Source organism: Copadichromis virginalis, linkage group LG1 (genome assembly GCF_057382275.1).
Source record: "Copadichromis virginalis isolate Kocher_CV1m ecotype Utaka linkage group LG1, C_Virginalis_male_GT1.1, whole genome shotgun sequence".
Classification (NCBI taxonomy): Eukaryota; Metazoa; Chordata; class Actinopteri; order Cichliformes; family Cichlidae; genus Copadichromis; species Copadichromis virginalis.
This window is the reverse complement of record NC_140618.1, coordinates 22097193-22113853: the sequence shown is the minus strand read 5'-3', so window position 1 is coordinate 22113853 and position 16661 is coordinate 22097193. Positions and strand designations below refer to the sequence as shown.

At 37.6% G+C, this 16661-nt stretch overlaps 1 protein-coding gene across 5 annotated transcripts in view; it reads left to right on the top strand.

The window, feature by feature from the left end:
* sox6 (SRY-box transcription factor 6) overlaps positions 1–6620 on the top strand; it is a 131535-nt gene extending 124915 nt beyond the window's left edge. For all 5 annotated transcript variants that reach the window (XM_085454795.1, XM_085454805.1, XM_085454822.1 and 2 more), the window contains 2 exons: positions 430–646; positions 1382–6620. In XM_085454795.1, coding sequence (XP_085310921.1) covers positions 430–646; positions 1382–1688 — 524 coding nt within the window. In that variant the 3' untranslated portion in view covers positions 1689–6620. The remainder of the gene's footprint in view (positions 1–429; positions 647–1381) is intronic.
* Positions 6621–16661: the final 10041 nt, after the last annotated feature.

Below are 16661 nucleotides of genomic sequence, written 5' to 3'. Positions count from 1 at the left end.
AAAGTGCTGTCATCCATGCCAGTGTAGGGCACTTCACCGAGCTGCAGTATTTACTACTCCAGCTTGTTGTTCCTTACTGTTTGACAGTAAGGAAAAAGCCTGCCTCTGGTTTCAGATAATGTGCACATGCAGAGCTATCAAGAGATTGTTGTGCAGTAGACAGTAAATCTATGCATTTTCTAGAAAACGTCCACCCTTATTAGGGGTAACTCTGTATTAAATTAAATCTTGATGCAATGTAGTAAAAAGTAAAGGACTATGAATTTCACATTGCATTATTGGTTATTTTATATAAGTGCAAGGTCACCACCTCTCTGCTTATTTTGTTCAATTAGTGGTTATGTTTAAGAGCAATGGATTCCTGCAGTTTCCTACTATCACAAACAGTTTTTCTGGTTACTGAAAATCTGAATGTACTGTGCTGTGTAGGTTCCCGGTGGAAGTCCATGTCTAACCAGGACAAACAGCCCTACTATGAAGAGCAGGCTCGTCTAAGTAAGCTTCATCTAGAGAAGTACCCAAACTACAAGTACAAACCACGGCCTAAGAGGACCTGCATTATTGACGGAAAAAAACTCCGCATCGGAGAGTACAAACAGATGATGCGTTCACGGCGACAAGAGATGAGGCAGTTCTTTACTGTGGGGTAAGTACACAGTTGTGATTAGCCCAGCCTTGCCATACGTAATACACAAGAAAATGCAGAAAACATGTGCATGCAATGCAAAGCAGTGTTTGCAAAAGTGAACGCTGAGTTAACCACTGTTGCTAACTCAGCAGCTTAATTCAGAGGGTTACTAATAATTTAAGACAATAGTAATCTCCTGATGGAGCACCAAATACAGACATTATAAGCTCTACGTGTATATTTACGTAAGCGTGGACAGCAGCAGTCTAAGGCTTAACACTTTAATTTACTGTTTGTGGTTATCAGGAGAGTCCTTCTCCAGGTGTTCCCATGTCAGTCATAAGATTCAGTGGCTGGAGTATCAATTATCCAGCGCAAAAGCAGCAAAGAGCAGCAGGAGCAACGTATTGGTTTTATGTCACCAATAAACTGGGTAGTGTTTCTGAGCGGCTCAAAACGGGAGTTGTCAGGAGTACCTCTCTTTTTCCAAATCATTTTCACAGAGCTGCTGGCTTACAGCAGACTGCTGTGGGAAACCCGTAATCCAGCCATCTCAGTTTAAGTGCTGTAAGAAAAAAAATCACGCACTTTAGAGACATGTAGCCACCAACCTAAGCAGCAATCGCACTATGAGCACCACTGAGCGCTTTTTCCGTGTGCTCTTTTTCCGATTATGCTGATCACTTTTTAATCAAGTGCGTCGTGAAAACTGATTGCATTTAATATAAATGTATGTGTTTCTTATACATATAGGCAGCCACCGCAGATTCCCATCACCACAAGCGCCAGCATGGTCTACCCTGGGGCCATCACCATGGCGACCACCACACCCTCACCTCAGATGACATCGGAGTGCTCAAGTGCCTCAGCGAGTCCTGAGCCATCCATTCCCGTCATTCAGAGCACCTACAACATGAAGCTAGAGCCCACTGGCATGGTGAACAACAGCGAGCCGGTCAATGGCGAGGATGAAATGGACATGTACGAAGATTTTGAGGACGAGCCCAAATCAGACTATAGCAGTGAAAATGACACACAAGAGCCAGTCAGTGCCAACTGAGACCTTTTAACCGAAGAGGCCAGTGCAGAAACAGTACTCATGCAGGAGGATGCCCAGAGGGCTGGTCTGATCTGAGGGAGGGAAAGAACAAAAGAAAACAAAAACTACACCACAAAAGGTTTGAACATGTTTAAAAAAATAATGATTTATCATATCGAAGCCAGCATGCAGCTGTGGCTTCATCTGAATCAAAAGCTATTTGGTCTTAAGTGTTTCTTTAAGTGTGTGAAGCAGTTTGGTTGTGGTAATTTATATATATATATACATATATATATATTTTTTATCTCATTGTTTATTTTTTGTTAAGATCATGGACATATAGACAATTAGGTTATTGCCTAAAACAAAAGACAACTTGAAATTACAACCTTTGATATGAACCTAGGTAATTCTTACTGTCATTTACCTTCTTTTCCTCTTCAATTAGATGATTTTGCTACATTACCTAACTGTTCAAGATGGGAATAATATTCTCACTCAGGTATAGCGTGCCAGCCAACAGCTTGTGAATGTTTTTAATCAAGAGATAAATATGAACAAAATATCTCAAAATGATAAGGAGTGATTCCAACGTAGTACAGAGGCTAATTACACATTATTATTATTACTATCAGTAATATTATTATTATTATTGTGTTTTTCTTTTTGTTATTACAAAACAACCTAATTTAGTGCGCAAGTGCCAAACATTTCAAGTTGTTTCAAGTCTTTGAGTCTTAGACAATCTCTTCATCTCTTAATGCAGCTTCATCATCCAGTCTTTCTTTAATTTACCCAAACAGAATAAACAAATTAAACTCAGGAACTTGGAAGCAGCAAGCTCTGCAGGAGGTTACAATATGTTACATCTGTCGACGGTAGCTTGTGATGCTAGCTGTTCTTTGGGGAGGCCAATGCAGTGATCATCAATGAAGCCAGCCCTTTCATTTCCTCATCCCTGTCCACACAGAGCACCGTGGCATCCTTCACTTATTTCCAGCTCTGCAGTCCACTCTGACTCACCAAGATCTTAATCAGAGTGATTGTAATCAGGCCAGAATGCTAAAGGGCCAAAGGCCTCCAATCTGTGGGATTGGAACAGTAGCGAAAGGCAGCTTTGGTGGCATTACAATCTTAAATTGATGTTGTACAATGTGTAGCTACAGTGCGCTCTGTTAAACACTTTAGCCCCATTTGGATGGCAAGTTTAAAGTCTTAGGTCTTAAAACGTAATTTTTTTTCTGATCTTAATTCTTTTTAGACATTGTAAATCTTAAACTGACACTAAGAAGTCTTAAAGGAGAGCACGGTCATCGGGTTGATGCAATGAGTTGATTACTGAAGTAGTCTTGAAAAGAAATGACAGTTTGCAAGGACATAGAGAAAAGACTCATATACAAAGGATAAAATACACAATTTTTTAATTAGTGCACTTATAAACCTTCTATCACCTATGAGGCTTTTGAAACATTTACAATAATCTGATCAGCTTTATACTGCTCTCATTGTTTGCACTTCAAAAAATACAGACTAAATGCAAGAATCAGAAAAGAGGCAACTCAGTCTTAATGTAAGTTTCAAACCTGACAAGTCCTGACCTTCCAGCGACGGCAGATAGATAAAGCTCATCTAGCGGTCAAGGCCTTGATGTTGAGACTCAGATCCTCTTTACAGGGCAGAAGGTCTAAGTGGCTCTCCTCCCTGCCATGCCCTGCTCTGACCCCAGCCTGTGGCAACCTCAGCACCCAGGGGGCGCCATCTGGCTCAGAGAAGGAGAAAACACCAGGGAAGGATGGGAAACAATAAAAATGGTGTGTGTGTCGCTCATTGTGCTCTCCATCAAAGTGCTGGAAATAAGGCCTCAACAGGGCTCCCACCCTGGCCCAATCACCAGGCACTGGCGAGCAGATGGAACAAGTACATCAAGCTGTGGGGGATTATTAAAATGACTGACGACTGGGTATCATCTGAAATACAGCATTATTAATGCATGAGTCCAGCTATTCCCCTCCCATGCCCTTGAACCTGTCCATTTCAGAGAGCGTGCAGAGCTTTTTTGGAGGACATGAATATCTCGTCACGAGCTTTAACTGGTCAAGACGCTCACTGCTGGTCACTGCATTTTTCTCCTAGCTCAAATTGGTACAGACGGTTCTTTAATGCTCTCTTATCTTCTGTACTCTTATTGTTATTACCCATCAGATGCTGGCTTATATCATTTAAACTTTTGGACATATTTATATTAAGTCATGTTTTCCCCTTTTTATTACCTCATAGATAATTCAGATTTTATTATTTTCCATTGCATCTTTTCTATATTGTTCTCATTTTGAGGAACACGTCATGAAGATGCTCTCCTACAAACAAACCCAAGTGGATTTCCCTCCAAGTCAACCTGTTTGGTATTTCTAAACTGTTTGCTCCTGTTTGCTGGCGGTTAGATGTATTTGTATGCGATTGTAAATATTTTCATGACTATGCCACACTACTTTAGTGGGCTGGTAGTTAAAAAGGACTCTTCATGGAACTGAAACTTGACTGAGCTTAAATAGCAAAAAAAAAAAAAAAAAAAGGACAAAAAAAAAGAACAAAAAAAGAAAGAAAATAATGACAACGAGAACTCACAAAGAGACAATGTTTCATAAGTGTTATAAGCACTGGATATAAATTGTATTTTTATCTATTCTGATTAATGTGAAGCTGTTTTGAGGAAAAACAACACGAATGAACAAAATTCCCCAGTTGGACTCACGTGGGTTTGCTCTCACAGTTACCAGATTTGAGTCTTTTTTTTTTTCTTCTTTTTTTTGTCTGCTTGTTTTGTTTATTTATGCAAAGACACATGTGATGAATGGACACTTTGTTTAATCTTCAGGGCTGCCTAGAGGAGAGACTCAGCACAAGAAAAGTGAGCAGGAAATTCAACAGCAGGCTCAGTGAGCCATGAAAAACCAGACTTCAGTGCATTGTATATTGCACGACATATTTATTGTTTGCCACTGCTGGCTCTAAAATTTTGAGTTAAAGACATCATGGACAATCAGATGAATAAAAAAAAAAAGAACAAACAATTTAATGAATTGGAGCTAAACATAGTTTTCAGTTAATTCTCCATCTCATTAAGATTTAATTGTAAATACAACATAGGAAATATATTTTTGTTCATTAGTGAAGTATAAGTTATGTATTTGGCTGTTTTATTTTTTTTGTAGTATGTGGTTTCATGTTTTTAAAACCTGACAAGTCACTGTACCTCATGTAGATGCTTATTTTTTTCCTGCTTATTAGAAGAGAGCAGCACTGGTCCTGAAACAAAAAGACGAACCTCACTCGCTTATGTTTTCATGATGCTCCCCAGACAATTTGAATAATCAACGAAAGCTAAACTTGGTAACGAGTATGGTACTTATTCAGACAACAAGCACTTAAAAGAATTATTAAATCGTGTGTTTCCAATCATCATAGAACTTAAACGGTATGCTGTATAATGCTCACTTGTGCTTTGTGTTTAGAATAGCACTCATAGTATGTGGCACTTTTTTTAATGAGTGCAAAATCTGAAAAAAAAAAAGAGTCTGCATGCATTTGGCTTGCATTGACATTAATGTAACAAACAAATGTTTTTATGAATGACTGCTTCAAACACAAATGATTTTTTTATTGTTTTAAATGTGGGAGCGTGCAAGTATTTATTTCAATTTATTTCAATGTGGCAAAATTCACAGATTGTGCATTCTTCTCAGTTAATTCTCTACTTGCCATCTTTTTGTATGTTGCCAATTTTTAATGAACATGTCCATGACTATCCAGCCATCCCGAAAACGTAGCCCTCACAATTTGTTTCTTTTCTTCCAATTGCTAGACTCACAAATGGTTTCAACATTACTTACTGTAATTTGATTTTTTTTTTTTTCCGTCTGAAATTTGTGATGTGTATATGGTGGGAATGTTCTCTGTGTTAATTTAATCAGCACAATTCACTGACATGCTGGACTGACATGGTAGCTGCTGTTCAGAAGTGTAAACTTTTTTTGTTCAGGATGACATTTATAGCCGTCTTTGGTACTTTGCTTTTTAGCGTTGTTTCTCAAGCAACACTGTGTGGGGCTCTTCTATCACTGGAGCCACTGTTTTGAAATTGCTGGCAGCCTGATACAATTTTCCGCCTAGAAATCTCTTATCCCCCCCCCTCCTCTGGCAGGTACCTAGGCCCATGGAAAGTATTGTTTTGGCTGTTATTAGAGAAATGAATTAAATAGTGTCTGTTGCTGCTTTAAAAAAGTTTATGTCGGAATATGTAAATAGTTTATCATAATATCTTGTACAGTCCAATGTAAAGTTTTTAATTCAACTTAAAAAAAAATGTTGCCATCACGTTTGTGTTCACATTGTTCTTTATACAGTACAAAAGGTCAATTATTTGCTAGGGATATTATTGCTAAAAAGAAAAAAAAATTAAAATGTTACTTAGTTGTTTTTTTATTTTATATTTGTTTTGTTTTGCTTGGCTTCAAAGTGTACATCAGCAAGTCTTTGGTTTCCATGTGCAGTATTGACGTGAGGTAAACTTAAGGTGAATAATTTTACATTGGTGTGTGTGTGGAAAGCAATTTCTTTGGCTTTGGTAGTATTAATACACTATATCAAGTAAAAACAAACCGATGATGGACACACTGGGTGCATCTAGGCACCTTAAGAATGTGTATACTGTATATGATTAAATTGTCCCCACAGGATCAATTCAGACATATTGTAACACCATATTTCTGTAATATCTCTGTCCATTGTAACAATGCAGCAGTGGGCTCAATAACTGCCTGTTTTAGCTCATTTACCTCAAGAAGTTCCTCCTTTTCTGTAAAAGAGACAGAAATTGTGTTACAAAAAGCTCACATCACTCCATCTTTTGTACTGCTGTTGACACTTACAAATTAAAGAGACATTTTGTTTTAAGATTTGTGTAATCATTTGTATTGTCGAGGCGTTTGTTACATTCTTTAAGTCTGCAATGTAAGAAAACCGAGGGCTGGGGAACAGTTAGCTGATGTCGTTTTACACCGTTGGCATCATTGTGCTCCACAATGACAGCAGTATATGAATCTCTTTTTTGGGGGGGTAGAATCGCTGTCTTCAACTGATAAGTCAATTTTGATGCTCAAGTAATCAAACTGAAGACAATTATGGACATGAAATCAAACCAGCCTTGCTGTTTTGATGATACTTCTTCATTTATAACATTTTAAGAAAGTTTTGAGAGAGAATTCAACATTTTTGGTCTCTGCCTGATGGAAACAGATGGATGGATGTAATCATTTTATAATAACATTGTATACAACTGCACTGGATTAAGGATGTTGCCAGAGCTGATACTTACAGTACCTTTGGATACCAAAATTCTGAAAACTCCAAAGTACTCATTTCTTTCAGTAGAATGTAGGGTTATTAAATAATTGATACTTGGATGGAAACCTCCATCTTTACACACACTGCTGGACACAGAAAACCATGTGAACAGTAGCACAAAAAATCTTTGTGAAGCATCTTAAAGACATCCTAGTCTTTATGAAGAATTTCATGCACTCCCTATAGCCCCTGTTTTGACACTGACGTATTAAAGCATTATCATAAACATTAATCTGGCCAGTTAACGGTTAGCAATTATTAATATTACCCATCTGTTACGTTATTATTAAGGAAATGGGTAGCAGCTAATAATTACATGATAACATTAACGTAAGAGCTAGTCTGCAGCCATCATTAGTCCTGTGCCTCTGTAACAATATTAATTTAATCTGTTAATTTAACAGGATAACACAACCACTTGTGAATAAAAGTAGTTATGGTCCCAGATTAAAGCTTAGAAAGGTACAACAAGGTAGAAACATTTCAACCGAACTTACCAACTCGTTTTGGTCAGCAACAAAAATATGTGAATAGAAACATGACTGAAGACGATTGGTATGCGGACCTCTTTCATGGCAAAACCATGGCATATGTGTTTTTGGACCCCATCAATCCCTTTACCAATGGTCCCTGCATTCAAGTCTATCAACCTTGTTTACCTCAGTACCAGCATTTTCTGAACCAGGATTTGACTGACATTACAATTTTCCTTACTATTTCAACCTTAGAAGGGGGTGTGCCAAGAAGGCCAGTCTCTGTAATAGCACCCTGAGTTTGGTGGCTTTAAAGAAGAAGAAAAAGAAGACCGTATATAATCTTACTGGCATTATAAATTAAGACAATTCGAATATTCAAGAACAGAAGGCTACCGTTAGCACCTCTAATGTTAGCAACACTCCAGTTTATCAGCCTTAATTTAAATTTTCATTTGTTTGAGTAGCAAATTAAGTTGTTATAAACACATCAAAACCTCTTCTTTTGTACACCCTTGCTGGAATACTGGATGGCTTGTGCAGCCATAGCAGACACTGATACATCAGTGGGTTAAATGGACATGAAGTGCAGGTGGCTGTGGCAGACTGGCAGTTTTACTTGTTAAACCTCTTAAGACACAAATTTCAGGAGGCAAAAAGGGCAAACAGTGGTGAGCTCACCTTTATCAGCCAATCAAAAACCAAAACTATCCCTATGCAGTGACTTTTTTTTAACTAATCACAGTCAAAATCACAGCCTGTTCCTTCAGGAGAGACAGACCTTTGCTGGTGTATGTTGAAGGATAAACAGCAACACAGCTAACTGGTATCAGTTTAATAGAAAGAGAAATAAAGGGTATAATTGATAAGACACAACATACAGTTTGTTAGGTTCATCTCGAAAGAAGGATTTGTGCCTGGTTTGGTTTTAAGAACAATCTGTGAAAGTACACATTCAAAGGTTCCTTGACCTCATGAAAGGCATTCAGAGGGCTCGTAGCGTGAATGTGTGCGTGTGCGTGTGCCTATTGAGACAGGTGTTTGTGTGTGTGCCAGAGCCAGAGGTCATCGCGAGACTTGTAAGCCCAGGCTATGCCCATCACTCTTCACTGGATCTCTGCCATCTAATGCTCATTATCATCATAATAATCATGAGTTCTACACCCTGCTTCCTTCATCATGCACGGGGTAAAACACTGCAAATAAATTTGAAGTCAGTGTTATTACAAATCAGCATACACTTACTGTTCTAGCTCAGTGCTAGCCTATTCATCTACAGAAAAGGAAATCAGTTCAACAAAATATAACTGCCTGGACCTAAAGTCTTTTTTAACCATTCGGGAAAATTTGTTGTCCTAATCATTCACTTCATCTTTTACCACTCCTTCCCAAGAGCAAAGGAAAACTACAGTTAACGGCTGTGTCTGTAATAGATGCCTGTGTAAGCGCTCTCTAGCAGTAAATGGAAAAACTAGACATATACTTTGCACAGTAAATCTTAATAATTTCCCCAGCCTGCATGAAATCTAATAGCATAGACAAAGCTCTTTGCTTCGGGTATTTGTCTTTACATTACTGTTCATGTCGCGTGTGTTACGGTTTAACAGGAGTTTAATTTTTAGTTGTAACTGTAACACTCTGTTTTTATTTTTAAATCCTATGTGAATGAATTTTATCTACAAATAATTAAATAAGAGGTGTGAGGACTAACTGGCGGGCTGGTTGGCTGAGGTAAGTAAAACTGCTGTTTGTAAGTGGCCTTTCTGAATGAACTGTCACTGTGGTACAAAGATGTGTATGTGTGAACAGCGCACAATAATTAATACCGCAATTCTGTCGTGTAGCGGCGGGGCGGCTATTTCACAACTCTGATGACTAAACACCGGAGGGAAGGAAAGCAGTGAGGGGCGCTTGGAACAATATTTTACTCATTTGGATCTGCTCAATGCTACAGCCACTGCACCCAGTGAATCTGTCAGACAGCACCATTTCCCCAAGAACAGCTGCTATTTATCTGATTTTCTCATTAGATTTGACTCATGACTTCTTTGTACTGGCTTTGGCAGACGTACTGCATGCCTAGGTATGGCTCTTTTAGTGAAGGCTGAACTCCCTGATGTTACTGTATGTAAAAATATGTAACACAAAGCTTCTCTTTTCCTGGTATTCAAGCTTCGGTTTAAGTTATCGTAAACACCGTTTTATTCCTATTTGTTTCTGTGGTTCTCAGACAGATGTTTAGCATTTTTTTTGCTTCTTATTTCAATCCAATTCAAGTGCAGGTGAAAAAAAGAGGGGGGGAAAAAGAAGCTGATATTGATCTCAAGAGTCATCAAACATGCATATGAGAACAGTATGTAAGAACAGTCCACACCCTTAGCAATGTTTTAATCCTTGGAGGTGAAGGACTTAGGAAATCTTGCTAATTTCACAGATGGTTTAAAATAGATTAGTGTAGAGTAGCAGCTCGCAGAGAAGGGCTGACCCACCAGGCTCCCTGTGCAGCTGCCAAAACCCTGCGCCTGATGCTCAGAAGTGCCTTCCAAAAGTCCTACAAGGTTAAACCCAAACTTAAGTATCTTGAAAATTTGCGAACATGGTTATAAGCTTTTCTGCATCTTTGACGAACTTCATCCTCCTTTTGTTCACAGTCTAAACAAAGATTAGGTCAAAGTCTATTTCTTAGAAATATTTCTGACTTTATGAAAGACAGCAAACACCTCTTTCAATTTTGGTGTATGGTAGAGGTAACGTACATGTCAAAGCCACATTTAGTGGCTGTTTAGTTAACTGTTGTTGTTTTGGTTGTGTATGTGTTTGCCTGTATATCACCTTGGGAAGTTCAGCTTTTCCTTTTTACTTCCTGTTGCTGAGTAAAACAATGCACAAGGCTTTCACTCTGAATCAAATTTGTCCTTTTTGGCCACAGAGATGAATCTCACTTCTAACAGTACTTTGGGTTCTTTCTCTTTAGATATTTTGTACAATGCATCCAACAGCCATTACAATGAAATAAAGGAGTGACTCAGTGCATGGTATTTTGAACAGGCCAAGCCTGCTGCTATAGTTGGTCTGTTTCCGAGTAGGCCTGACACAACTCTGGCCTAGCTGAAAAGGCCCAGCTTGGAGTTAATGTGAAAAGACAATTGCATAGGATGAAAAACTCGACATGGTTTTGTTGGACTTGTCATTCTTTGGTGCATAGCTGTGAGGAAAGCCTAGGAACCATCTCAATGTTATTTGTGCTTTTTGACCCATATTTGGGACAGCTTTCACAAAGCCCTTGTGAGAATGTTGAAACAATGGAGAGGCCCTTTCAAATGAGGGACAGGCCACAATTCCGGCCAAGCCATCTTGGACCTGCTTCATTGAAAGAGTTTGTGTCCAAAAGGCTGACATCATAGCAAAGCTAATGGCTGATTTAGCCATGCTGAAAAAAGGAAATGATAATGAGCTAATGATTTTTATTAATGTTAATTTAATTATGAATTATTATTATTTTTCTGCATTCAAAGATACCTAAAGAACAAGGCATCATGTCACAGACTCAAATTTTAAATGTAATACATGAACCCCCCAAAGATAAAATTCCCAAATATTAGATTTATTTAAAAAAAAATTAAGTTATTTATTATTTTGCCACGAGTGATGTCACATAGACACATATTCTTCTCAAACAGAGATGATACTGAAAATATATTTCTGTCTCTGTAAATCAGATTTTCTGAGCACAGTTGTTAGGAACACTGGGTTGCTAAATGAACTTTTGAAAATCCACATGGGACAATATTTCAGAAAATGTAATTTTGCATATGTTTCACATCATTGCATCTCCTCAGTGCATTTGTCTCCCAAAGCATTTGACTGCACGTCTGTAGGGAAGAATGAATGCGTAATGTTTTTTTAAAAGCATCTCTGCTCCCTCAGCTTTTTTGAAAAATTTAACAAAAAAAAGATTTTTCTTTCTTGGAATATGCGTTACTCTCGCTAAGCTATCACTGAGCTCTCTCATGCATATGTGAATTACACACCTTTATGAATATGGAAATGTTGCGAGAATGCCTCATTAATTAGTAATTCATGCATTTTTCACAAGCCCAATACGTTCCCAATGTAGTCTGATGGTTTATCAGCCAGAAGTTTAAAAAAGGGGGATTCATCATCACGTTTTCAGATGTTTTCAGTTACATCTGTAATTTGTGTAATTCAGTGAATATGATTTGTGTAGCTTTCTTTATGGTTGTATCGCTGCAGCTGTCTCATGATCTATAGGTTTCTGTTTAGAATGTGCAAGCGCACTTTTAATGTTAACAAGCATACTTCTCAATTTAGATAGTAATTAAAACGCGAGCATGTCTGTTTTACTCAATATGTTTCTTTTGATTTAATAGCTACGTATGTAGTTTCATGTTAAGAGTGACATGAAGAAAACATGAGATACCAAAAGAGAAATCTCATGTAATACACGTGCAGGAATGTGAAGTTAGAATGCCCAAGTGCTACAAATTCAACGACCTTCACAGAAATATTTCAACCAGATTTTGCAATCTCTGTCTTCAATGAAAAACATGTTTTTTGTTATTTTTCTATTTAAGGTGAGGACAGAAAACCGAATACTTACTGCAGGATTTAAATATCTTACAGTGTGCATATAAATTGCCCATAATTGTGTGTGTGTGCTTGATTTAAAAAAAATGCACAAAAATAGATTCCAGAGTAATATTAAAATATTGTCTATGAAGTTGTTATATCTTGTGTACAGCAGTACTGTCCTGATGTTTGAACAAGCCACGTTAAATCATTACCACCATCACAAAAATACTCGCAGAGACAAAGTGCAAACACAGTATATCAGTGAGCAGGACAGACAAAAGTCTTACACCATGAATTTAACATGAAAGCATAGAAGCAGAAGCTCTTGGTGATGTTGCCTTTTCTGCTGGGGATTAAAGTCTGCTACCTTACGGATGCAGACACTTTGTGCTGGACTCCCTATTGGCACCAGATTTATTTATGTAAATAGACGGGATTCCCTTTGTTGTAAACATGAGTGTAGGCTAAAGAAACGGTGCCAAGAGACTTTCAAGCAGTTAGTGTATGACGGCGGGTCAGGGAGTTATAATACACACAAAAAATCTGTCATCATAAAAATGTATACCACTTTAAAATTCAAAAGTGTAACATTAAATCAGTCATCAAGATTATGTTAAATTAAACAGTTGAATAATGGGTTGTGTTGGGTGGAGGGTGGATTTAATGTCTTTGCTCTCTGAGCGACAGTAATGTTAAAATGTCTCGAGCCAACCTCTCATTTCTTAATATTTTGCTTTCAAGGATCCAGACTTTGCTACAATTTTTTAAAGTGGTCTTGAGGAATAGTTCTTCAGGTTTTTTGTTGTTGTTGTTTTGCTGCTTAACACTGATCTATGAGATTATTCAAGGCCGAAAATTACACCTAACCAAAGAGATGAACCAGTGTTGTGTCTACACATAACTGTTAACTTAGTAAATGACAAATTTAAATTGTATCTTCAGATACTTTGTTAGTAGCAGCCTTTTTTCCCCAATTAGATTGGTTGAAGGAATAAAATTGTATTTTTGCACCAACATGGTGGTTCTCAGTGAGCTCGTAGCCCAGCAATTGATATAGTTCAGCATGGTTTGTAGTGTATCATTAAAAAAAACTGGACAAGCACCAGACGGAAGAAAAAGCAGCAAGCCTAAAAACTATAGTCATGTCCTTAAGACACAGGAAAATAAAATCCAGTGAAGACCTGACATAGGACCCGAGGGGTACATCTGAAACTTCAGTGGATTCATCTACCGTTTACTGAAGCCTCATCAGGAATGGTCTCAGTGGAAACATGGCTATCAAGCAGCCGTTCTTAAGGAAGGGAAACAGGCAGAAAAGACTGAGGTATGCCAAGTCACACAAAATCAGTGGACACACGTCTTATGGAGTGATGAATCCACATTTGAAATTTGTGTTTCAAATCATCATCAGCATGTATCAAAGAGGTCACGCGATAGGTGGAGGTTGCATTTCAGCCAGTGAGGTAGGGGATGGAATTGCAAATACAGAAAAGTGCAGTCAGATTTTGATCCACCATGCATTACCATCTGGAAAGTATTTAATTATGACCATGATCCCAAACACACTGTCAATGCAGTAAAACCATACCTGGGTAGAAAAATAAACAATGAAATACACTCACCCATGGACCTAAACCGTGAAGCTGTGTTTAAGAATAAAGGTGTTTATGCCAAATATTCACTTTTGAGATTTGTGTACAAGCTCTGTTCTTGCCTTTTATTCTGTATTTCCATGTATGTTTGTACATGTTTCAATAAACTGTTGCAACTATGTTTCATTTTCCTAACAAAGTATCAGAAACAGTGGGAGGCTCAACACTTGCACAGTACTTTATGACAAAAGTAAAGTTTGGTGGCCCGTGGTATCATAAAGCAAAAACGACAAACTGTGTTTTTCAGTGAAGAACGTGATGCCATTCAGTTATCCTTTTAAACATAATGTTCAGGTCTATGATAACAAGCATTTTTTTCTTTAAATACCCATTTGGGTTGTGATTTGATCATATTAGTCAATATCACTGAAACGCAGTTACAAAAGTCACACAGCACATAGCGGTGAATCACATATTAGGTCTGAAGGTAAGCTTTAATACAATTATAGTGTGAAACAAAGTGATGATATGACAAATTATTCAACAGATTTCTCTCAGGAAGTAATAAGCAATTATTTTTGAAATGAGTAATAAATAATCATTAAATTATTATTACTTGAAGTTGACTGAGTAATGACTCCAACGGTGCGCGGCAGCAGGCAGATCTAGTCTTTGTGCGTGCCCATTTCCAAACTGTTGCTGTTGTTGATCGTCAGTCAAGCTTTAAATGCCGCTTCTTGCATCTCAATGTGATTTCAATTATGATTTCATGGATGAATTACCTAATGTACTCATGTATGTTATGAAACATGTGGTTAAGTTTACAAGTGACTTAATGTCCAGACAGCAAGCTGACGCAAGATCCCTGCCCTCTACTTCACCGCAGAGCTTTGCTGCAGCCACCATGCCTTCAGATGAAAGGCCTACCGGTATTTATTTTGCCAAGACAATCCAGGAGGCCAAAGAAACATACAGGACCGGAGAAACCCCACTGTTAAAATGAGAATCTGCAATTTAAGCTTGTCAAAACGCCTGCAAGTCCACCAAGTATTTACACAAAAGGAACCAAAGATAAGGCAATGACAGGGAATAAGAACACAGTTACATTCCCAATTTGTGTAGTGCTAAGTGGTAAGAACAATATTTAGTTATATACACCAGAGCAGTACTGGAGTGTGTAAATATTTTTGGCCTGCATCGATATACTTGTATTTTCCTTCTACTTTGCTTTATTTCTTAATTCCAGTTTGGTTTTTATTTATCTTATAACTATTACCATTTAACACAGTAGCGGTGATGAAAATCCAGTGGAAGATAACATTGTCTCCTCTGCAAATTCAACATATTACAAATTATATTACACCAAGTTTGTCAAGCATTTGAGTTCTAATAATTAGTATGCAATCATATAGATGCACATGACATTAAATATTCATTTAGTCATTCCTTGAGGAATAATGGTGATGGAAACATCTTGGAAGTTGTTTTCTATTTTTAATGACTTTTTTTTTTTTTTAACAAAGCCAAGAAAAGCCAATTGTGATGAGATTCATAATTTTTGTTTCTGTAGCAAAAGCGACACATGCAAATGCTTCTGCACGTGGAGGTTGAGATAACGCTTTCACGTTAACCCAAGGAGTTAAGTGTTATCCCATATATTTAAGCAGAGCAGTTCTACGTCTCTGAACCCTTCCCTTATTCACACACCAGCTGAAGAGATTGACATAGTAATAAACTGATGTTAATTAGACACACTTTAAAATTCTCCGTTCTGCTTTTCTCCATGCCCTGGTGGAGCTGGTGGCTTATTAAATCATTTGCTGCTCTTGGGTGATCTTCTTTTGAATCTTGGCCTGACCCTCGGGGCACAATTTATTTTTATTTCAAAAAAATTTTACCAGCAAATTTTGCATTAGTTCAAGAGAATTACAAATCATTATTACACAGGCAGACACTTCAAACATTTTGTTTAAGAGCTTTCTGCTCGAAGATGCATCAAAGGAGATGCTCACACAGATTACTGTTACACTGGCATATATCCATTCATTAGCACACTAAGTTGGCATGACCATGTTTTGTACACGACCCACAAAGTTCTATCTGTGGCAGTCATATTTTAAGCATCGGTTACAAACAGAAAAGAACTGATTTCAAAGCACAAATATTACACAATGGCAAAAAAGTTTATGCACATTTGATGCTGCGATAAGGGAAGTTCAGTACGGTAGTGAAAATCCGTTTCTAATGGATTAAGATTGGTCAAAACAAAATCTCTTCTGCTTCACTTAAAATCTTCATCAATGCACCACGCAGGATGGGGAGCAGGCTAAATGATGTCTTTGATCATAAAAAAGGTTAAGGAAAAAATTACAAGCAGTGACAATCAATACCGAATTATGTGTTGAGATGCTGCAAATGAATGCATCACGAAAACCCCCCAACATGGATAAAAGTTAAAGGAAGGGGGGAAAGGGAAAGAAAGAAAAAATAATACGAAAAAATTCAAAGCTTGACTTATAGAAAGAAACAAAATCATACGATGCATGCAATATATACACACAGTGATGGATTCTTTTTGAAATGAGTCACATTTCAAAGAGCGGAAAGGCACCACGGGTCAGGTTAATGTAACTTTAGTTGTGGTAGGGTTGAGTATTATTAATTCAAGTGTTGTAGCTTGGCATAGTGGCCCCAGGTGTTACTGCAACCACTATGCCAACATACATTTACAACACAAATGTGACAGAAAAAATACCCACTACTTGAAAAGGATGCAATGGTTTAATGGTAATCTAATCTAATGATGTGAGCAAAATATCCTCAAGAACTTGTTTCTGTAGAGTTAAAAATGCAGCTATAACAACAGATTTGAAGTATTCATTGATAATGCAGTACTAATAGTGAGATTTTGAAAATACATACATTATTTAGAG